This window comes from Linepithema humile, chromosome 8 (assembly GCF_040581485.1).
Source record: "Linepithema humile isolate Giens D197 chromosome 8, Lhum_UNIL_v1.0, whole genome shotgun sequence".
NCBI classification, from domain to species: domain Eukaryota; kingdom Metazoa; phylum Arthropoda; class Insecta; order Hymenoptera; family Formicidae; genus Linepithema; species Linepithema humile.
This window is the reverse complement of record NC_090135.1, coordinates 5,780,256-5,803,627: the sequence shown is the minus strand read 5'-3', so window position 1 is coordinate 5,803,627 and position 23,372 is coordinate 5,780,256. Positions and strand designations below refer to the sequence as shown.

At 28.1% G+C, this 23,372-nt stretch overlaps 2 protein-coding genes across 6 annotated transcripts; both read right to left on the bottom strand.

Moving 5' to 3' along the window:
• Nucleotides 1-1,164: 1,164 nt before the first annotated feature.
• On the bottom strand, nucleotides 1,165-8,042 carry LOC137001456 (aminopeptidase N-like). Of its 3 annotated transcripts, none has more exons than XR_010891462.1 (6): nucleotides 7,882-8,041; nucleotides 5,528-6,043; nucleotides 4,740-5,183; nucleotides 3,842-4,001; nucleotides 2,630-2,756; nucleotides 1,165-1,835 (listed from the first exon to the last, which is right to left on the bottom strand). XR_010891462.1 is itself a non-coding variant. In XM_067360334.1 (6 exons), exons 2-6 carry the CDS (start codon nucleotides 5,841-5,843, stop codon nucleotides 2,742-2,744), a joined length of 759 nt encoding a protein of 252 aa, XP_067216435.1. In that variant the 5' UTR covers nucleotides 5,844-6,043; nucleotides 7,882-8,042; the 3' UTR covers nucleotides 2,731-2,741. The 3 variants fall into 3 exon arrangements, 2 of the variants coding, with proteins under 2 accessions (XP_067216435.1, XP_067216434.1); XM_067360334.1 differs by lacking the exon at nucleotides 1,165-1,835 and having other exon boundaries at nucleotides 2,731-2,756; nucleotides 5,528-5,658; nucleotides 5,835-6,043; nucleotides 7,882-8,042; XM_067360333.1 differs by lacking the exons at nucleotides 1,165-1,835; nucleotides 7,882-8,041 and having other exon boundaries at nucleotides 2,731-2,756; nucleotides 5,528-6,157.
• A 658-nt stretch (nucleotides 8,043-8,700) lies between these two features.
• LOC105668592 (aminopeptidase N-like) lies at nucleotides 8,701-23,074 on the bottom strand. 3 transcript variants are annotated; one of them, XM_067360129.1, is made up of 12 exons: nucleotides 22,784-23,074; nucleotides 20,409-20,922; nucleotides 19,624-20,064; nucleotides 18,716-18,875; nucleotides 17,619-17,745; nucleotides 16,737-16,821; nucleotides 13,416-13,765; nucleotides 12,839-13,113; nucleotides 12,153-12,340; nucleotides 11,662-11,988; nucleotides 11,401-11,470; nucleotides 8,701-11,217 (listed from the first exon to the last, which is right to left on the bottom strand). In XM_067360129.1, the coding sequence occupies exons 2-12, from the start codon at nucleotides 20,897-20,899 to the stop codon at nucleotides 11,080-11,082; spliced, it is 2,652 nt and encodes an 883-aa protein (XP_067216230.1). In that variant the 5' UTR covers nucleotides 20,900-20,922; nucleotides 22,784-23,074; the 3' UTR covers nucleotides 8,701-11,079. The 3 variants fall into 3 exon arrangements, with proteins under 3 accessions (XP_067216230.1, XP_067216229.1, XP_067216231.1); XM_067360128.1 differs by lacking the exon at nucleotides 22,784-23,074 and having other exon boundaries at nucleotides 20,409-22,091; XM_067360130.1 differs by lacking the exon at nucleotides 22,784-23,074 and having other exon boundaries at nucleotides 11,077-11,217; nucleotides 11,814-11,988; nucleotides 20,409-22,091.
• Nucleotides 23,075-23,372: the final 298 nt, after the last annotated feature.

The window sequence follows — 23,372 nt, the reverse complement described above, 5'->3', positions numbered from 1 at the left end:
TTAGAACAACCGAACCTACTCAGCACTAATCAAGGCTACTCTGCAACGAGTAAGTCAGTTCATTCCTTTTTGTTTTATTATTTTCTCTGTCCTCTCTCCGGAAGAATAAAACACTCACACACACACACACACACACACTATTGTAGGAAATACACAAACAAAATTATAAACATGCGATTGAGAGTTAAGTTTTTTGTATCCAAATTAAAAATTTAATTAAATTTAAATGTTAAGTCTTTAGTAAATTAAACTTTTGTTCTTTTTCATTTAACCACACCCTCCTCGTTCGTCATCCCCTCACACTTTCCCTCTCAAATTGCGTACAAAGGTTCCGTCCCGGGTAAAAGGGATTCAATTCTTTGACCCAAAAAAGGAACCAACGAGCGGTTGACCTGTACGGAGTAAAAACGACTCTTCCAGTCGCTGACCCGTCGCAAGTCCTAAACGTGCCGTTCGGCTCGTGCGGTCAGGCCCGTTTACGTTGATCGCCGAGCCCAACGAAAAAATTCAACTTCTATCAGGACGTAACAATATAAAGAATAAAAGTTTCTCTATCTATATGTATATGTTAAATATTAGTTTTCAAAGGACTGTGAATGTTAATTCGATAGAACTTCAAAAATCAATTTTGGTTTACATAAATAAAAATAGTATTTTGATTTTGGAAGATAGACTGATAGAGCGAAAGAGGGAGTGGTGGGGGCATCGAAATTGATATAGGCCTCCTAAAGTAACATATTTCTCAGAATTGAAATGTTACGTTTTATCAAGACTAAGTTAAATAATATAAACGTGAACTGTTCAATTAGTTAATTCATTAAAAATCCATAGTTTGTACATATTCCTTGTTTATTTATATACTACGTCAACTTATATCAAATTCTTTAAATCTGAAATCACTGTTTTTATAACTTTTTTGGAGAGTTATTTTATCTAAATAACAATAATTATATTTTTTAATAATATTAAGTTATTTTACATGCTTTGTGTACCTTTCTAAAAATCTTTTTAATTTTGCTTTCGCTTTTATTGCTTTTCTCACGGTACGATTTGGCGGATTTTATTAAGGTGTACCGAAAACCGACATACTCTACAATGGACGAATTATTGATATGTGTGTATAAACTTATATAAATTGACATGCATAAATTCCACTTTAAAAACAAAAAATTGAATTATATCTATCTAGTTTTGTATAGATGCCTTGCACACAAAAAGTAAATGGTATTACTATATAACTAATATATTAATGACATTACGTATTTCTTACGTATTTTAGTTAAAAAAAATTTAAAATAGATTTGTAAAATTAAACAACTTAATACATTATGAAACAATTTATAGCAGTACATTCTTATATTTCTACATGTATAATTTTCCATAGATTGGTTTTAAAACTTCAATTTTCGAGTGCTTTCGAAAAATGTTAATTATTTAAAAGTTAGAAACAATAATGTACAAAGTATAATACTATTTAATAGAAAGCAGTATCTAGTGTATAAATTTTTATTTTGTGTTTTTAGCGCAGAGATAACTTACAAAAACAAGATATATCAGTTTTTTTGCAATTTTTTAAAAATCAACGTTATGTTGTTTAAAGTTTTGTAGATTTAAGATAATTTCTTAAAAAAAATTTGAAAAAGTTTATATTTATATTTTTGGATAGTAGAATTTCAAATACGTCATTCTTCTTCAATATCCAATTTATGTGATAATTATCTAGCAAAAAAGATAAATAGATATTACTTACTGTTTGCTATTAACATATGTGCGGATTCCAGTCCAAAACATATCAGGAGTTATCAAATGGTGTAACATGCGTCATATATTGGATGCTGAAACATTTAATATTATAAAGTGCTTGTTAAATACTTTGAAATACATATTTTTTGAAAGTTAACATATATTTCTTTTATAATGAAATTTATGTATGTCAATACATTGTATTTTAATTTGTGTATTAAAGACGTAAATGAAATTTTGTTGTTAAGATTGCTGGTAACTGCCACAGGGACATTGAAATATGATAACGAGCTTTTTGTTTCACTGAACAGTGCTCTTAAATTTATTTGGTTTGAGTGCAACGAGCTAAAACAACTTCTTGGTATTCAACTCTTCAGCCTTTCTATCGGTTTGACGATTTTGGCGCGACTGTCGTCAGTATCGGCAAAGAGGTTGCACGAGAGATTCGAAATTACACTGATTTGTTTCACACCGTTGTATTGGAACCAATACGGGCTGACAGCTCGATATAATAACCAAATATGATAAATGTCTCTCGTTTGTTGACATCCTCACAAAATTAAACGTATGTATATAAGCTCGAGCTTGTCCGTCGAGGGACAAAATGCTCTCAAAGAAAACCAAAACACAACCAATCAATTAAATAAGCAACAGAATAATAATCAAACAAAATAAATTTACGCAGGTAATTTAAACAATTAATATCAGTGGATACTTCAATTTCTTAGCATCGAGCCAGACTGTAATTTGTTTTGTAACATTGTATGTAGTTCAACTTTTTATTTTCTTTTATAAAATTTAAAAATTTGCATATTATTCAACAGTATTATTTAATTATATTTACTTTAACCATTTGTAGACTTTTAGATATATTTTGCTAACTTACGTTTTATATGATCTAGACGATAGCTAAATGAATCCATTTTATTTGCATTCGAAGCAGTATCAAAAAGAAAAAATTCCCGTTGTATTTCGGCGATAAATAAATTCATTATGTCTTAATCCAGAGAAATCTAAAAAGTTTAAAATAATGAAATAAATATTTGGTCAAAATATTATATTTGGAACAATACACCACCGTTGTTCGTTGCAAATAAACTTTTGATTTTTATCGTAAAATGTATTATTTATTACATTTTAACATAGTTATTAAAGAAAGAAATTTAATGAATACAACGCAATTTGTTAATATTCACGTATATCAAACAGAACAAACGCTTAACAGATTTATTTACTTATTCGTGAAAAATTGATGTATGTATTTAGTCGTCACTCTATGATTAAAAGCTTTGAACAATATAAAAAGTTATTAACAATTAAAATTAGTACTTAAAATAAATATTCCTATAATTTTTTCTGCTCTGGAGTTTTGAGGAAAGGTCATATGTTGTCATCAAGTAGCAAATCTTTTTTCTTTACTTGTGTTATAAGAATAATATAAAGCACGCAGTTTCTGTTACAAATTCATAACGTCATATGTTGCTACATGAATTTCTTTATTTGACAATGATGAAAATTTAATCATATATTTGTATCAAATGCAAGACGAGAAATTATGTGCCCTCGGTGTCAAAAAGTAACATTTATGCATACATATTATACAAATTATAGATCATTATCACTTGTTTTACAGGATGCAGGAATAATTATTACAAACAAGTTCGAGGATATAAGAGGGGAAGAGGCTCCGAGCTCAATTTTTTTCAGAAAGGTACCTATAGAGATTGGATAAGAGATAAGGTTTTCTTGAGGGTGCAGAAAGAGAGAGGCAAAGCTCCTTTTCCGCCACGCGTTTAATTTATTATGTTTAAATAAATAAATCTGCTAACAGTAAGAGTTTATTATATTGATATAGTTGGTGTCATAAAATTACGTCTCATTCCGTAAACTTTTTATGTTAATAACTTTTTAATAAATAAAATAATAAATAAATAAATAACGAGTGACAAAAACTTTTTTCTTTTTACTCAATGTCAGAACAATTGGCGTTGGTAACGTATATCAAAGTCAAGACGATTGTAATTGTTTATGTAAATCTAAATGATTACCAAATGTATATCAGTTATAAGAATTTAAAACAACGTGATATAAGATATACCTGATATAAGATGTACGTTGCAAGCAATGTAGCGAAACCTGTTTTCGACCATAGCAACACATCATTATACCAAAGAGATACTATATGATTTGTTATAAGACGTGCCACTTTCAATTTATACCCAACGGAATCTAAGTCTTCGACATGAATATCAGCTTCTCTGAAAAATGATTTCAAATATGAAAAATTCATGGACAATGATTGCTGTAATTAAACAATTTATTAAGTCTTTATATTGTAGATGTATCAAATTATTACAAAGCCATTAAGAAGTTTTTTTTAATTGTTTGCAAAAATGTATTTAAGATTTTTTGTACTTAATCTCATAACAAATAGAAATAAAGTAACTTTTGACAATTTTGAGATAGTTGGTATTCAAGATTTAATAATGTAACTTATTTTGCCATTAAAACGACGTAATAATAACTGTTTTCTTAACAGTTACATACAGACTTTATTTCAAAAACTGGAAAAAAGATATTTTGTACATTTTGCATAAGTAATTTCATGGATGAAAAAGAACATTAGAATTTGGAACACAAAAACTCAGATGAGTTCCGACAAAATAACTGATATAATAAGAGATTTTATAGCAGTCATTTTATTCGTACAACTTAAAACACACACAGTTATTTTTCATGTTTCTAAATCTAAAGCTACACTAAAGTCTGATTTCACGTAAAGAATGATTATTTCAATTTCTAATCTGAACTAAAGGTAATGATATCTTCTTAATGTGACGCAAATAAAATTGTATAGATTTTGACTATTTCCTAATTTATATATATTGATATAAAAATATGAATATTTTCCAGTTTTAAAATTTTATTATTTGATGGTTTTATATCTTTTATTTAATAATAATTTTTGATTAATTCATTTTAGTTTTGAATATTACCTTTGTAAAATTAGTGTCCATGGCTCAGTGATATCCTTTTGAGTATCCCAAAGTACAATATAATCTATTTTTGTTATTTTTTCTATATTATTTTCATGTTTCAAAAAGTGTAGGACTTGTTGGGCAATACATATTGCAAATTTTAAATAGTTTGTTACATTTCTTGTACTCCAAAATGTGACATTTTCAACCGAAGTAGAAATATTAGTGGATGTGATTATCACAACTTTTAAATGTTGAATCGACATAGAAGGTGATTTCTCAAAATGTGTCCACATCATGTCATGTTTGTCATTTTCTGTTGTTTGTATAGGCATATTTGATATAGCTGTGTAATTTTTATGATGCTTGATGGAAATTTTATAGGTCGCATTGAATGTTCTCTTGTCCCAGCATGGAAATAGTTGTCGAGCAGTCTTTACATCAACACCTGTCGCATTTAACCTGTCATATTTTAACAATATAGTATTTATAAAATTTTGAATATAATTATTCTTAAGGATCAACTAAGGATAGACTAAAAAATATTGGGTTTTAGAAAAATTGAATCATAGTTCAACATTGTACAGAATGTACCAATTTGACAGATATTTCTACATCATAAAATCGACAAATTTGAAGTGCAGTGATGAATTCATTTGAGTGCTATTATGACTATTTTAAGTAATACGCAATTTTCGGAATGTCATCTGGTTTATGAATGTACTTAATAAATATATTTTGCAAAGAATATTAACGAAAATAAGCTTTATAATATAATTTTTATTAAAGTATTTTTTTTAACTTACAGTTTGTTGTCCAGTTTTCTATTTGAGTATAAAGATTTATAAAAGTGTTTTTCGTTATTTTTTATGTCACGCATATATGTCAGTATTAGAGTGTATATACCAGCCGGTAAATATTTTGGAAATTTTGGGTCCTTGGTAAAATGGATCATAAACATATTTAATTCATTATTAAATAAATATTTTGGAACGTAAACCTTTTTACTATGATGGGTGTCATATAAAACAATTTTTATTACAGCAAAAGTCACTAGATGCATAGATATATTTTTTGTTTCACGAGTAATATGTATAAGTATGCTACATTTACCAATAACATAATTTATTTTGTAGTCAAATTTTATATTGACATTATAATGCAATGGTATTATGTAATCTGGTAAATGGTAACGACCTGTAGTGTCATTTTCGGTATTGATAGCAGTGCAAATTGCTATTGTAGCGATTAACATTATTTCGCCATTTGTTAAAAGCTTTCGGAATATTATATTCATTTTTCTTTATGTACAAAAAAATTGTCTGAAAAAAGTATTTGTTGGCAGTAAAACATATACATTTGCAACACATAATTTTTAATTTAAATATAACAGAAAAGCACATAATAACGATTAGAATTTAGACTGAAAAGATATAGAAAAAAACCGTCATACACTAAAAGAAAAGTATATCATGTTTTGGACTATAATTACATGGTACTACGATTATAGTTACGATACTCATTTTTATAAAAATCGTTAGTATAATGTTAGCAATAATATTTGTATACGTATAGTATTGTAAAATATATAGCCAATTACACAAGGTGGTCCATTTTAATCAACTAGAATATCTCAAGTCTTTATTTCAATTCAAACAATTTTAAGGGATCTTGACCTGACCTTGAGGGTCCCGTTTGGATACAAATTTTTTGCCAATAATATCGATTGCCGACATCTCGTTTGTTCACATTTTGTTTGCAAACCAAAAATTATTACCTACAGTACGATTGCCTACAAAAGTTAAGAACTGAACGCACGTTTGCACACATGTCACAATTTCGGACAAACTATATTGCACATAACATTATTGTCTACGGATTGATTGTTTACCAGCTCTAACGCACAAATAAAAGTTAAGAGACGAATGCACGTTTCCAAACTGTGTCCTCCTCCTGACCTTAAGGACATTTTCTTAAAGTCAACCAAGGTCACCACTTTCTTTCCCTTTAGTAACTGAGCAACTTTAATTAAAAACATTTTTGTCTTAAACTTAAAGATTTTAAGATATTTTAATAGATTGATTACAATGGACCAACCTGTAAAATTATTATAGAACATTTAGAAAAATATTTGACGCCAAAAAGCATCATTGATTATGGTTACTGCTATTGTTCTTTTCTTTCAGTGCAAAATAAAGTAAAAAAAAACATGGAAAAGTAAAATTCATAAAATTTGTCTGATGAATGTTTAGAAAGATAGTATAATAATATTGTATGTATATACATAACTATGTATATACATGAGTAGTTTCACGGAGTGTTATAAAAAATAATAAATATTTAAAAATGCCTGTTAGAATACAAAAATAAAACAAAAACAAAATTATAACTGAAAGTGTCACTAAGCCGAGAAACATTAAAATATCAAATTATTATCTTTCTAACCAATTATGATATCTATTCTCTCAGATGCACGCGCGCACACACACAAGGTTAATTGTCACTTTGCAGAAATGGTGATTAATCATTACACATGAAGAGACTCATACTGTACAACAGTGATGAACAACGCGCGGCTCGCGGTCAGCATGCGGCCCTCCAATTACTTATTTGCAGCCAGCCAAAACGTTGCACTTTATTTTGGTAAATTTAAAAATTTTAGCAAACATACCTCTTAATATTGAAAAGCTTGTTGATGAAAAATAGAGTCAAATATTTCATTAATTAAACACCAACTACATATTTAATTTTTCCCGATAAAAAAAATTTATATATGTACCTATACCTCTGTATACATATATTAAAAATATAACTAATAAAAAGTAAATCAAATGAAAAGAAAAGTTTCACTGTCGAAATTAACAAATTCCACCCTATAAATTAAATTTTTTTTTATTACACAATATATTGAAGTATTTAATATTGCGTTCGTTGCGGCCCGTATGGAATATTAGGTTTTTAATTTTGGCACACTGCAGAACAAAGATTGCTCATCTCTGTTGTACCAAATAAAAAATGTAAAAGTAAAAAGAAATTAGAGACACAGTTTCTTATTCAGAAAAAGATTTGAGAAAATAAAGTTGTATTTATCGTGCTTTATTTGCTTTTAAATTTTTCTATATTTTAAAATAGAAATAGAATATTATATACGGTCACTTACCTACATATATTAAAATCGTCAATTTAAATGCAATGCAACGTGAAAATTTACAATTTTGTAATAATAATACAGTTAACATCACCTTACACACAAATCGTGAATGCCGAAGTTATATAAATCAAACTGCGATTCAGTTAGCTCCGAGAAGACTCTGAATACTAAGAAGCATATTCGTAACTGATATAATATATATGTTATGTCACGCAAACAGTTGCTAAGAGGTCACCCAACGGGAAAACACTTTACTAAACGCTAGAAGAGCACAGAAATTAAAATACATAGTCAGTTAAATTTGTGTATAGAAACCGAAATTGTATAGTTTTTAGTTACTGACAAACAAAATTGTTAAAATAAAATACTTATAAATATATAGAAAATATTAATTTTACGTGTAAAATTGTATTAAGCTGTTATGCAGTCAGACATTTAAGATTTTAAATGTAATGGTACAAATTTGTGCAATTACAGCAGTGAAATATGAGAGATTTACTAAACTGAAAATAAGTAATTGAGTTTAAATTTAAATAATATTAATGCTCTACATTAATAGTTTTTACGTTTTGTGAAAGCTTATATAATAAAATTACTTATAAGAAAAGAAATTAAAAATGCAAAAAACAAATTTCCTAATTATAAATTTGTAATAATTGCTATCATATCTGTTAAAAATTTCTATTACATATTAAAATGACTATTACATTTGAGTCTAAGATATTATCTTGAAATGTTTAATTTTGAAAAGTAGTAAACAATTCTACCATTTTACTAAAAATATATCGTAATATCGTAATTACTTTTTATTACTAACATAGCAGTATTATTTAGAAGACTAAATAAAAAGAAACCGATACATCAGGAATACGTAAAAATGCATTTTGTGCTATTGTCGTTATTATGTAACATGTATTGAAAATTCTCTGTACGTTCTCCCGATTTTTTTATTGCCGATTCCTTGATTTCAGTTACATAGGTATGTAAATTATATTATATGTTTCTATTGATCGATCGGTTTATATTATATTTTACAAGAATAAAATCGATATATGTAAATATCCATACTAAACTACTTTTCGAATTTTATCTTGCGGTCCTAAAATTGTTATTTCCTTTTTTAAAATCTTATCATCCAATCTTGTATTTATTACACTATTTGGATATTTTCTACCCTCATAATTTTTCTCACCACTCTATTTGTTAATTCTTCCTTCTTGTGCTTTTTGTATGATCAATTTTTACATTTGTCTGTCACAGTGACTCTTATTCCGGCAGACGATAAAGGAGGATGTTAAATATAGGTCCATTTTGGCCCATGGTGTGGAACCAAAACTACACATGGTTTCTTATAGATTTCATACCGTAGAATTACGTAGTAAAGTTTGTTTTTCTCTAGACACCGGGGAAAGTACGGAAAAATTGAAAAAAGACCATGAAAAATGAAATTTTCCGAGTTGGTTGAAGCTTGGAACATTCCTGCAGCGATTTTAAAAAAATGATTTGTCGCTCTTGTCCTTTTGCAGGGAGGAAGTTCTGAGGCCCTCACATGACATACAAAAAAGATCGATCCGACACATGCGTCGGAAGACACCTTTATACCCAAAAAACCACCCTCAAAATCACTTAAACGATTCTCGCCAAGCTAGAAATGATTTGTCGCTCTTCTCCTTTTGCATAGAGGAAATTTTGAGGCCCTCACATGACATACAAAAAAGACCAATTCGATACATGTGTCGGAAGACACCATTATACTCAAAAAACCACCCCAGAGTGCCTAAAAAATTCTCGCCTAGCAAAAAATAATTTGTCGTTTTTTTCCTTCTGCACTGAGAAAGTTTCGAGGCCCTCACACAACATGCAAAAAAGACCGATTCGATATATGCGTCGGAACATACCCTTAGCTTGGCGAGAATCGTTTAAGTGATTTTGGGGTGGTTTTTCGGGTATAAGGGTGTCTTCCGACGCATGTATTGGATCGATCTTTTTTGTATGTCATGTGAGGGCCTCAGAACTTCCTCCCTGCAAAAGGACAAGAGCGACAAATCATTTTTTTTAAATTGCTGCAGGAATGTTCCAAGCTTCAACCAGCTCGGGAAATTCCATTTTTCATGGTCTTTTTTCAATTTTTCCGTACTTTCCCCGCTGTTTAGAAAAAAATAAACTTTACCACGTGATTCTACGGTATGAAATCTATAAGAAACCATGTGTAGTTTTGGTTTCACACCATTCGACCAAAATCGACCTATATTTAATATCCTCCTTTGACAGCATATGACAATGCATTTTATAATTCTCGAACTATGATTTTGGCAAGTTTTTAGGTATACATTTTATTTCTTATTTAAACTCTTTTAGTCTAAATTTTTTATATCATGTAGCGTTTTTTACTTCCAGTTCAATTTTATTTCTTGACCTCAATTACATAATTTTATGTACATTTAGCTTTGATCATATGGCATCTCTGCATGCATTTAAACATTGTACTAAAGATGATCAAATCTTTGATCAAAATGTCTAATTAATTGAATCAATTTCAAAATTTTATGTGATTTATGGTAGCTGAAAGAATAGTAGGAAGTGGTGAATATTTCTCGAGATATATCGCTTAACATAACGTCCCAATTTAGGAATTCAGATATTAATTTACGCTTGATGTGAATAATTTATTAAATTATAAAGTAAAAATATTTTTAAATATATCGATACGTATAGAGTAAATAAATGTTTTATTTTAAAATTGGTCATTTTTTCTGTTTTTAATAATTGCTTAAATTGTGATATCAATATAATATAATAAAAACAACGCTTGTAATATGATATCATTATGATAGAATCAACTTTTAATTCATGTATGACAGCTTTGCTTTTAAACCGTCCATATAAACAATTCAACGTAAATATAAATATATTACCTCTCCCATTACTTCTGATATTTAAAATTTTTTGACGTAAGCATACAAACATTGAAAATATTTTATTTTATATTATTTTATTTTTGACAAAAATTATTTTCTTGCAAGTTACATTACACTTGCCCAGATATATTTTGTATTTCGGAGCCAATTCTGTTCTCATCATCGACTATAAGGCACTTCTAGTTGTAAAGCAACTTTCTATAACTTCTTTATTGAAAATCAAAAAAGACAAATATCTGGTCCAACAAAAATTTGCAGTGTAAGAAGGAATAATTAAATTAAATAGATATTATTTAAACCGACGCACACCGATGAGTCCTAAGTTTCCGACTTTTCTTACGTACTCGACTCTTCGATTTTTAATTTTTTTTTGAACAGCATCAACTAATCGCTCTTCTCTCAAATTAACTTTCGCAAATTCAAGCACCTAGGACAAATTATTTTGACAATATCAATAAACGTAAAATTTTTGCGCAGTACAGTTTATGAGTGCATTAATTACTGCGTTAAAAGTAATCGGATCGGATATGTCATGTACAAAAAAATCATAAAAATAAGCTCAATATTAAGTAATAAAGAAATGAGTGTTATTTAAGTCTGAAAAATATACCTTAGTCAATTGTTCTACAGCATGTTGGTGGGTAATAATAACAATTAATGTGGCAATTATGTCGGCTTGCCTGCGAAAAAGTAAAGTGATAAATATTATTATTTAAGCCGGCAATAAAAATAAAAAAGACGCGGATGGATAAAAATTATAAATATTAAAAATATATATACATATATATATATATATATATATAATATATATATATTTTGTATATACATATAAATAAATATAGATATATATTATAAAAAAAATTATTATTACGTGTTAGAGGTGAACATAAGTATATTTTTATTGAGATTTTGCAATATAAAATTGCAAACAGTATCGTTGCTTGCATGTCTCGCAACGGTAAGAAGAAATATGTGAGCACGTGTATTGTTTCGTTGTAATAAATCATTATCATCCGAAATCACCTGTATATAATTAGAAACAACTAAAGGATCTTCACTGCAAGTTAAATATTCTAAAATTTTTGTATCATCAAGTGTTTCTGTCCATTTGTACCATACAGCGTACCAAATGGACTTTTCCGCTGACACCAAACCATTACAATACATCCATCGTTTCCATTCCGATTGCGTTACAAAGCTGCGTTACCAGAAAAAAATATTTTTTGCAAAAATTTACCTCACTTTATGATAAAATAATTTATCTAGTACAGTATTTGATGTATAAAATATAAGTATACATAATGCAACAAAAATTGTTTATGTGAATACTATGATTAAATAATGTAAATCATTTATTCTTACGTCGCACTTTCAAAATATAGATCTCTTGTCATTTGCTCATTGGCTACTTCTCTACATTTTTTGTTACCAATAATACATGCCCATTTTACGGCTTCCTCTCTTAAACATTTCTTGAACTTGTTTTCATGTAGTTTTGACACGTATCCTATTTGATTCAGAACTCCACTCAATATTTTTTCCATCTTTTCCTTAAAATTGGTAAGTAATATAAATTTTAACCTATTGCTATTTATAAAAGATATGTATGTATATTTATATATGTACACATATATTATAACTTGTTTTTTATACAAAATAATTTAAAACAACCTGTTGTTCTTGAAATATCATATTCTTAAACGATTTTTGAAATCGCTTTTCTTCTTGCGAAATTTTTCCAAAACTTAGTTTTTGAGTTATAATTGAAAAGTTGATAGTTCGCTACTTACACTCACACACACTATGACTGCAAGGTATTACGTTACTTTTTTGATAAGTTGCACAATCCCTGCCTGCCCGCTGTGTACGAGTAGATACCTATTTTCAATTATATATATCTCGAAAACTAACTTATAAACAAACATTTGCTAAAGGAATAATTATCTTAAAAATCGCTCAATATGACATTTTATGGACATTGTTTTGTATCACTCTGTGTACATAATGTTTTGATGCCATGTTTCTCATAGAATCTTCCTGTTACCTACCTTTAGGGGATCAGTATTTTTAATTGAAACTATAACACTCATATGTTCAAAAGCTTTAAACATAGGATACCATGCTACATAATTCATTTCTCGTGATAAAAATGCAGATATTTCCCAAAACGTAATGTAATCTAGTTGTCTATGTGTAAGGAAGTAAAACGCATCATCTATGATTTGAGCCCGATTCAGAACATGAATGTCGACATAATTCACAGAATTCATGTATTGCGCAAGATTAAGCCAATTTTCAGTATTATAATTAACACGATAATACCCTGTTATAAAAAGAAAGTTTTCATCATTAATGTTTCTTGATAGAATTGATAAAAAAATAGTTTTTAAATAATTTTTATTGTTTTTTGTGAGAAACATTTTCTCAAATTATTTATTTTTTAATAAAATATTTTACAATTGGTTTAAAAAAGTGTAGAAATGATTATCGTGTGAGAATGTTTGTTGCAAGCATGAATGACACGCACTCTTGCCAGTATGCGACTGCGTGTGTCAGAAGCATCAGGGTGTAAGATTAAAAAAGCAAAAAAGATAAAATATAATAAATTAAATGATTTATATTTACCTGTTTGTTGTAAATTGACTATAATCCAATCATTTTTATCAAACTCTTGCTCTAATTTTTTCGATTTTTGCGGTGATAGCCAGAAGGATTTATTGGTAAAAATATCGTGAAAGTTTATTTCTGATTTTGTCGTGTACGTCACGAATGCTGAAAGATGTTCTGCATCCTCGTCAAAATCGAGAGTGAGATATCGGAATATTATATTATTAGACAAATGATTTCGTGTTACGTACAGTACAGGATATTTTTCCGCTATCCAAACAGATATAAGTCTTTTTACAATAAATGCGGTTGAGTTATTTGGTATAATAGTTTGCACTATGTTCCATAAATCATTTGTTTGATTATATCTATAAAATGGAAAATTTTTATAAAAGCATACATTGTGCAAATTTTTAGCAAAAATTTTTTATTTATATACTCAAAATTATTATTTAGTATATTAAAATATGAACACTTTCGCGGTCGCTTACATATTTTTACGTTCATGCTTTGGTATAAGTCAGGTGCCGGTCACGTAATTTTACGTTTACTGTTTTTTGCATCATGGTATTAAGTCGTGTAATATGAAATGTCGAATATTACATCAGTTCAATATAATAGAGCGGCTCTTCAAGCGTTGTGCACAAGCGAATATATAACGGTCGCGAAAGTGTTAATTTATATGTCTGTATAATTAGAGTAATAATATATTTGTGTAATTATACGTGAAGGATAGTATGTAGGACATATCTTTTCGGATTTGAAAAGTTTCTTTATCTAGTCTGATATTTGGAATAAATTAAATTTGTTTTTAAAATTGTAGATAAGAATGATTACCCATCGAAATATCTTATTTTTTACATTTTCAGTTATATTTTATACAATCTGAACTTATAATTATATTAATAAATTTTGATTTTAATATAAAGAATAAAAGTTTTTCTATCTGTATATGTATATGTTAAATGTTAGTTTCTAAAGGACTGTCAAAGTTAATTCGATCGAACTTCAAAAATCAATTTTGGTTTACATAAATAAAATTAGTATTTTGATTTTAGAAGATAGATAGATCGATAGACTGATAGAGCGAAAGAGGGAATAGTGGGGGCATCGAAATTGATATAGGCCTCCAAAAATAACAGATTTCTCAGAATTGAAATGTTACGTTTTATCAAAGCTAATTTAAATAATATAAACGTAATTTGTTCAATTAATTAATTCATTCAAAACCCATAGTTTGTACATATTCCTTGCTTATTTATATATTACATCAGCTTATATCAAATTCTTTAAGTTTGAAATCTCTGTTTCTATAAATTTTTTTGATAATTATTTAATCTAAATAACAATTATACTTTTATATTATAACAAGTTATTTTACATACTTTGTGTAGCTTTTTAATAAAAGTTTTTTTAATTTGCTTTTGTTTCCATTGCTTTTCTCACGGTTCGATTTGAAGGATTTTATTAAGATGTTTCGAAAACCGACATATTCTACAGTGGGCGATTTATTGATATGTAAATGTATATAAATTGACATACATACATAAATTCCGCTTTAAAAACAAAAAATTGAGTTATATCTATCTAATTTTGTATAGATGCCTTGCACACAAAAAGTAAATGGCATTATTATATTATTAATGTATTAAGGACGTTACGTATTTCTTATGTATTGTAATAAAAAAAATTCGGAATCAATTTGTAATATTAAACAACTTAATACATTATTAAACAATTTACAGCAGTACATTTTTATATTTCTAATAAGTTTTATAATTTTTAGTAGATTTGTTAGTTTAGAACTCAATTTTTTCAGACTCACCTATCGTGTGGTTTCGAGAAACGTTAATTTTTTAAAAGTTGGAAACAATAAATAATGTTAAAAGTACACTACGCGTCAAAATTAGGGGATAGAAAATTTTCGGTCGATTTTTGGGTATTTTCTGAGCGGCTGTATTTCCGCGAAAAATAGACGAAAAAAATCTTTAAAAAAAGCGTTTTGAAGCTTGGATCTTCTAGTTTCTGAATTTTCGCAGAAAACTTCCGTATCATCAATTTTAACTGAGTTATCCTCCATTGAACGGACAATCCAGAAATAAAAAAAATTTCCCTAAATTGAGCAACGTGCATGGTTCAGAAAAATTTTTTTGTCAAGAACCGATTTCATAACGTTAAAGCTCATACAATTCTCAACAATTTGTTTTTTTAGTGAATGATGTGCGATTGTTTTTTAACGAGTTATTGGCGGTTAAAGCAAAATTTGTACTTTTAACTTTAAACATTCGTGGCTCCGCAATAAATTCGTACGACATCTGCCATGGGCTTTTTGGAAAGTTCAAAGTCTCCCCTATAAGACGCTTTTTTTAGAATTTTGATCCGATATTTTTTTTATTTCGACATGTCGACTGTAAAAACGTGTTAAAAATCGCGTTTTTCTCTTTTTTCATTTACCTAGGCGCAACTTCGTGAAAAATGATTGAAACTCCCGAGTGTCCACGTTTTTTTTTAGTTAAAGGTATGCCCAGTAACCACGCAAAATCTCGAGAACGCTGGATTTTTCTTTCCTAGTGTTCTAAAGCTCGAAAGTTACGTATAACGTACGAAAATGATACGTACTAAAAATCCTTATTTCAAAATTTGATCCGGAGCTACGAATGTTTAAAGTTGAAAGTACGAATTTTGCTTTAACCGCCAATAACTCGGTCAAAAAAAAAAAAATCGCACAGCATTCATTAAAAAAGCAAATTGTTGAAATTTGTATGAGCTTTCATGAAATCGGTTTTTGACAAAAAAAATTTTTCTGGTCCATGCACGTTGCCCAATGTGGGAAAATTTTTTTTATTTTCGGATTGTCCGTTCAATGGAGGATAGAACACAGTTAAAAATAATGATACGGGAGTTTTCTGAGAAGATTCAGAAACTAGAAGATCCAAGCTTCAAAACGCTTTTTTTTAAAGATATTTTTCGTCTATTTTTCGCGGAAATACAGCCGCTCAGAAAACACCCAAAAATCGATCCAAAATTTTCTATCCCTTAATTGTGACGTGTAGTAAATAATATCATTTAATAAGAAGCAGTATTTAGTGTATAAATGTTTATTTTGTGTTTTTAGCTAAAAGATAATTTACAAAAACAAGATATATCAGTTTTGATGCCTTTCTTTGAAAATCAACGTTCTGTTGTTTACAGTTTTGAAGATTTAAGATAATTTCTTAAGATAAGTTTGAAGAAGTTTATATTTATATTTTTGGACAGTGGAATTTCCAATACATCATTCTTCAATATCCAATTTATGTGATAATTATCTAGCAAAAGAGATAAATAAATATTACTTACTGTTTGTTATTAACATATGTGCGGATACCAGTCCAAAACATATCAGGAGTTATCAAATGGTATAACATGCGCCATATATTGGATGCTGAAACAATTAAAATTATAATGTGTTTGTTAAGTACTTTGAAATACATATTTTTTAAAAGTTAAGATATATTTCTTTTATATTGAAATTTATGTATGTCAGTACATTGTACTTTAATTTAAGTATTAAAAACGTAAATGAGATTTCGTATGTTAAGATTGCTGATAATTGTCACAGGGACATCAAAATATATTAACTAACGTTTTGTTTCACTGAACAGTGTTTTTAAATTTATTCATTTTGAGTTCAACGTGCCAGAACAACTTGTTGGTATTCAACCTTTCAGTCTTTCTATCGGTTTGACGATTTTGGCGCGACTGTCGTCAATATCGGCAAAGAGGTTACACGAGAGATTTGAAATTATATCGACTTGTTTCACACCGTTGTATTGGAACCAATACGGGCTGACAGCTCGATATAATAACCAAATATGATAATGTCTCTCGTTTGTTGACATCCTTACACAATTAAACGTACATATATAAGCTCGAGCTTGTCCGTCGAGGGATGGACAAGATGTTTTCAAAGAAAATCAAAACACAACTAATCAATTAAACAAGCAACAGAATTAAAATCAAACAAAATAAATTTAAGCAGGTAATTTTACAATTAATATCGCTGGGTACTTCAATTTCTTAGCAACGAGGCAGACTGTAATCTGTTTCGTAACATTGTGTGTAGTTCAAATTTTTATTTTTTTTCATAAAATTAAAAAATTTGCATATTATTCTTCAGCATTATTTAATTATATTTACTTAAACCATTTGTAGGCTTTTAGATATATTTTCCTTACTTACGTTTTACATGATCTAAATGATAGCTAAGTGAATTTGTTTCATTTGTATTCGAAGCAGTATCAAAATGAAAAGATTCCCGTTGTGTTTCGGCAATAAAAAAATTCATTATGTCATAATTCGGAGGAATCTGAAAATTTAAAGTAATGAAATAAATATTTGGTCAAGATATTATATTTGAAATAATACACCACCGTTGATCGTTGCAAATAAACTTTTGTTTTTTATGATAAAATGTATTATTTATTACATTTTTACATAGTTATTAAAGAAAAAATTTAATGTATATGACGCAATTTGCTAATATACATGTATCAAACAGAACAAACGCTTAACAGATTTATTTACTTAAACGTGGAAAATTGATGTAAATATGTATTTAGTCGTCACTCCATGTTTAAAAACTTTGAACAATATAAAAAGTTATTAACAATTAAAATTAATATTTTAAATAAATATTTTTCTAATTTTTCCTGCTCTGGAGTTTTGAGGAGAGGACATATGCTGTCAGCATGTAATAAATTTTTTCCTTTTACTTGTGTTATAAGAATAATATAAAGTACGCAATTTCTGTTACAAATTCATAACGTAATATGTTGCTACATGAATTTCTTTATTTGACAACGATGAAAATCTAATCATATATTTGTATCAAATGCAAGACGAGAAATTATGCGCCCTCGGTGTCAAAGTAACATTTATGCATACATATATACAAATTATAGATCATCATCACTTGTTTTACAATGCAGGAATAATTATTACAAACAAGTTCGAGGATATAAAAGGGGAAGAGACTCCGAGCACAATTTTTCTCAGAAAAATATAAGGATTGGATAAGGGATAAGGTTTTTTTGAGGGTGCAGAAAGAGAGAGGCAAAGCTCCTTTTTATGTTAATAACTTTTTAATAAATAAAATAATAAATAAATAAATAACGAGTGACGAAAACTTTTTTCTTTTTACTCATTGTCAGAACAATTGGCGTTGGTAACGTATGTCAAAGTCAAGACGATTGTAACTGTTTATGTAAATCTAAATGATTACCAAATGTGGTGTATATCAATTATAAGAATTTAAAACAACGTGATATAAGATATACCTGATATAAGATGTACGTTGCAAGCAATGTAGCAAAACCTGTTTTCGACCATAGCAACACATCATTATACCAAAAAGTTATCATTTGATGTGTTATAAGACGAGCCACTTTCAATTTATGCCCAACGGAATCTGACTGTTCGACATGAATATCAGCTTCTCTAAAAAACGATTTCAAATATGAAAAATTCATGGACAATGATTGCTGTAATTAAACAATTTATTAAGTTTTTATATTGTAGATATATCAAATTATTACAAAGCCATTAAAAAGTTTTTATTTAATTGTTTTCTGCAATAATGTATTTAAGATTTTTTGTGCTAAATCTCATAACAAATAGAAATAAATTGACTTTTGACAATTTTGAGATAGTTGGTATTCATGTTCAATAATATAACTTATTTTGCCTATAAAACGACGTAATAATAATTGTTTTCTTTACAGTTACATATAAACTTTATTTCAAGAATTGGAAAGCAGATATTTTGTACATTTTGCATAAGTAATTTCACGGATAAAGAAGAACATTAGATTTTGGAGCACAAAAACTCCGATGAGTTCCGACAAAATAACTGATATAATAAAAGATTTTATAGCAGTCATTTTATTCGTGCAACTTAAAACACACTTAAATAACACTTATTTTTCATGCTTCTAAAACTAAAGCTACACTAAAGTCTGATTTCACGTACAGAATGATTATTTCAATTTCTAATCTGAACTAAAAGTAATGATATCTTCTTAATGTGACGCAAATAAAATTGTATAGATTTCGACTATTTCCTAATTTATATATATTGACATAAATATATGAATATTTTCCAGTTTTAAAATTTTATTATTTGATAGTTTTATATCTTTTATTAAATAATTATTTTTGATTAATTCATTTTAGTTTTGAATATTACCTTTGTAAAATTAGTCCCCATGTCTCAGTGCTATTGTGTTGACTATCCCAGAATGTAACATAATCTATTTTTGGTGTTTTGTCTATATTATTTTCATGTTTCAAAAAGTTTAGGGTTTGTTGGGCAATACATTTCACTAATTTCAAATGGTTTGTTATGTTTTTTCTATTCCAAAAGGTGAAATTTCCAACCGAAGTAGAAATATTAGTGAATGTGGTTATCACAACCTTTAAGTATTGAATGGACATAAAAGATTTCTTAAAATGTATCCACCTCATGTCATGTTTGTCATTTTCTGTTGTTTGTATAGGCATACTTGATAAAATTGTGTAATTTTTATGATGCAGGATGGAAATTTTTAAGGTGTAATTAAATGTCATCTCATCCAAATATGGAAATAGTTGTCGAGTATTCATTATATCAACACCTGTCGCATTTAACCTGTCATATTTTAACAATATGGTTTTTATAAAATTTAAAATATAATTATACTTAAGGATCGACTCAGGATGGACTAAAAAATATTGGGTTAGAAAAATTGAATCATGATTTATAACATTGTACAGAATGTGCCAATTTGACACATATTTCTAAATCATAGAATCGACAAATTTGAAGTGCAGTGATGAATTCATTTGAGTGCTATTATGACTATTTTAAGTAATACGCAATTTTCGGAATGTCATTTGGTTTATGAATGTACTTAATAAATATATTTTGAAACGAATATTAACGAAAATAAGCTTTATAATATAATTTTGTTTAAAGTACTTTTTTTTACTTACACTTTGTTGTCCAATTTTCTATTTGAGTATAAGGATTTATAAAAATGTTTGTCGTTATTATTTATGTCACTCATATATGTCAGTATTAGAGTGTATTTACCAGCCGGTAAATATTTTGGAAATTTTGGGTCCTTGGTAAAATGGATCATAAACATATTTAGTTCATTATCAAATAAATATTTTGGAACGTAAACTTTTTTACTATGACTGTTGTCATACAGAACTATTTTCATTACAGCAAATGTCACTAGATTCATAGATATATTTTCTGTTTCACGAGTAATATGTATAAGTATACTACATTTGCCAATAACATCATTTGTTTTGTAATCAAGTCTTATATTGACATCATAATCCATAGGTATTATGTAATCCGGTAAATGGTAACGACCTGTAGTGTCATTTTCTGTATTGATAGCAGTGCAAAGTGCTATTGTAACGATTAATATTATTTCGCCATTTGTTAAAAGCTTTCGAAATATCATATTCATTTTTTTTATGTACAAAAAAATGTCTGAAAAAAGTATTTTTTGACAATAAAACATATACATTTGCAACACATAATTTTTAATTTAAATATAACAGAGAAAAGCACATAATAACGATTAGAATTTAGACTGAAAAGATATAGAAAAAAATCGTGATATACTAAAAGAAAAGTGTATCATGTTCTGAACTATTATTGCAAGTTATTACTATTATAGTTACGATACTCATTTTTATAAAAATTGTTAGTATAATGTTAGCAATAATATTTTTATACGTATAGTATTGTCAAATATATAGTCAATTACACAGGGTGGTCCATTTTAATCAACCCACTAGAATATCTCAAATCCTTATTCCAATTAAAAAAATTTTAAGGGATCTTGATCTGACCTTGGGAGGCCCCCTTTGTCTACAAATTTATTGCCGACATTTTGTTTGTTTACATTTTGTTTGCACACCAAAATTTATTACCTACAGTACGATTGCCTACAAAAGTTAAGAACCGAACGCATGTTTGCACATACATCACTATTTCGGACAAACTATATTGCACACAATATTATTGTCTGTCGATTGATTGTATACCAGCTCTAACGCACAAATAAAAGTTAAGAGACGAACGCACGTTTGCAAGCTGTGTCCTTCTCTTGACTTTAAAGACATTTTCTTAAAGTCAACCACGGTCACCACCTTCTTTTCCTTTAGTAACTGAGCAACTTTGATCAAAAACATTTTTGTCCTAAACATAAAGATTTTAAGATATTTTAGTAGATTTATTAAAATGAACCAACCTGTAAAGTTATTATAGAACATTAAGAAAAATATTTGACGCCAAAAAGCGTCGTTGATTATGGTTACTGCTATTGTTCTTTTCTTTCAGTGCAAGATAAAGTGAAAAAAAAACATGGAAAAGTAAAATTCATAAAATTTGTCTGATGAATGTTTAGAAAGATAATATAATAATATTGTATGTATATACATAACTATGTATATACATGAGTAGTTTCACAGAGTGTTATAAAAAATAATAAATATTTAAAAGTGCCTGTTAGAATATAGAAGTAAAACAAAAACGATATTATAACTGAAAGTGTCACTAAGCCGAGAAACATTAAAATAAAATAAAAAAAGGATCGTAAAAATATCAAATTATTATGTTTCTAACCAGTTATGACATCTATTCTCTCAAATGCACGCAAGCAAGCTGCACGCGCACACACACAAGGTTAATTTTCACTTCGCAAAAAATGGTGATTAATCATTACACATGAAGAGACTCATACTGTACAACAGTGATGAGCAACGCGCGGTTCGCGGTCAGCATGCAGCTCTCCAGTTACTTACCTGCAGCCCTCCAAAACGTTGCACTTCATTTTGCTGAAGTGTAAAAATTTTAGCAAACATACCTCCCAATATTGAAAAGTTTGTTGATGAGAAACAGAGCCAAATATGCCATTAAATAAACATCAGCTACATATTTAATACCTCCCGATAAAAAAAATTTACATGTGTACATATGCTTCTGTATACATATATTAAAAATATAACTAATAAAAAGTAAATCAGATTATAAGAAAAGTTTTATGGTCGAAATTAACGAATTCCACCCTATAAATTAAATTTTTTTTATTATACAATATATTAAAGTATTTAATATTACGTTTGTGTTGCGGCCCGTATAGAATATTAGGTTTTTAATTTTGGCACACTGCAGAACAAAGATTGCTCATCACTGCTGTGCAAGATAAAAAATGTTAAAGTACAAAGAAGTTAGTGACACAGTTACTTTTTTCAGAAGGAGATTTAAGAAAACAAAGTTGTAATTATTATGCTTTATAAATTTTTATATATTTTGTATTAGAAATATTTTGTTTCTGATCACTTACCTACATATATTAAAATCGTTAATTAAAATTCCTTGCTACGTGAAAATTTACAATTTTGTAATAATAATACAGTTAACATCACCTTACACACAAATCGTGAATGCCGAAGCTATATAAATCAAACTGCGATTCAGTTAGCTCCAAGAAGTCTCTGCATACTAAGAAGCATATTTGTAACTGATATAATATATATGTTATGTCACGCAAACAGTTGCTAAGAGGTCACGCAACAGGAAAACACTTTACTAGTAGATAGAAGAGCGCGAAAAATAAGATTCATAATCAGTTAAATGTGCGTATATAAACCAAAATTGTACAGTTCGTAGTTACTGACAAACACAATTGTTAAAATAAAATACTTATAAATATATAGAAGATATTAATTTTGCGTGTACAATTGTATTTGGTTATTATGCAGTCAGACATTTAAGATTGTAAATGTAATAGTACAAATTTGTACAATATACAGCAGTGAAATATGAAAGATTTACTAAATTGAAAATAAGTAATTGAATTTTAATCTAAATAATATTAATGTTTTACATTAATAGTTATCACATTTTGTGAATGGAATAAAATTATTTATAAA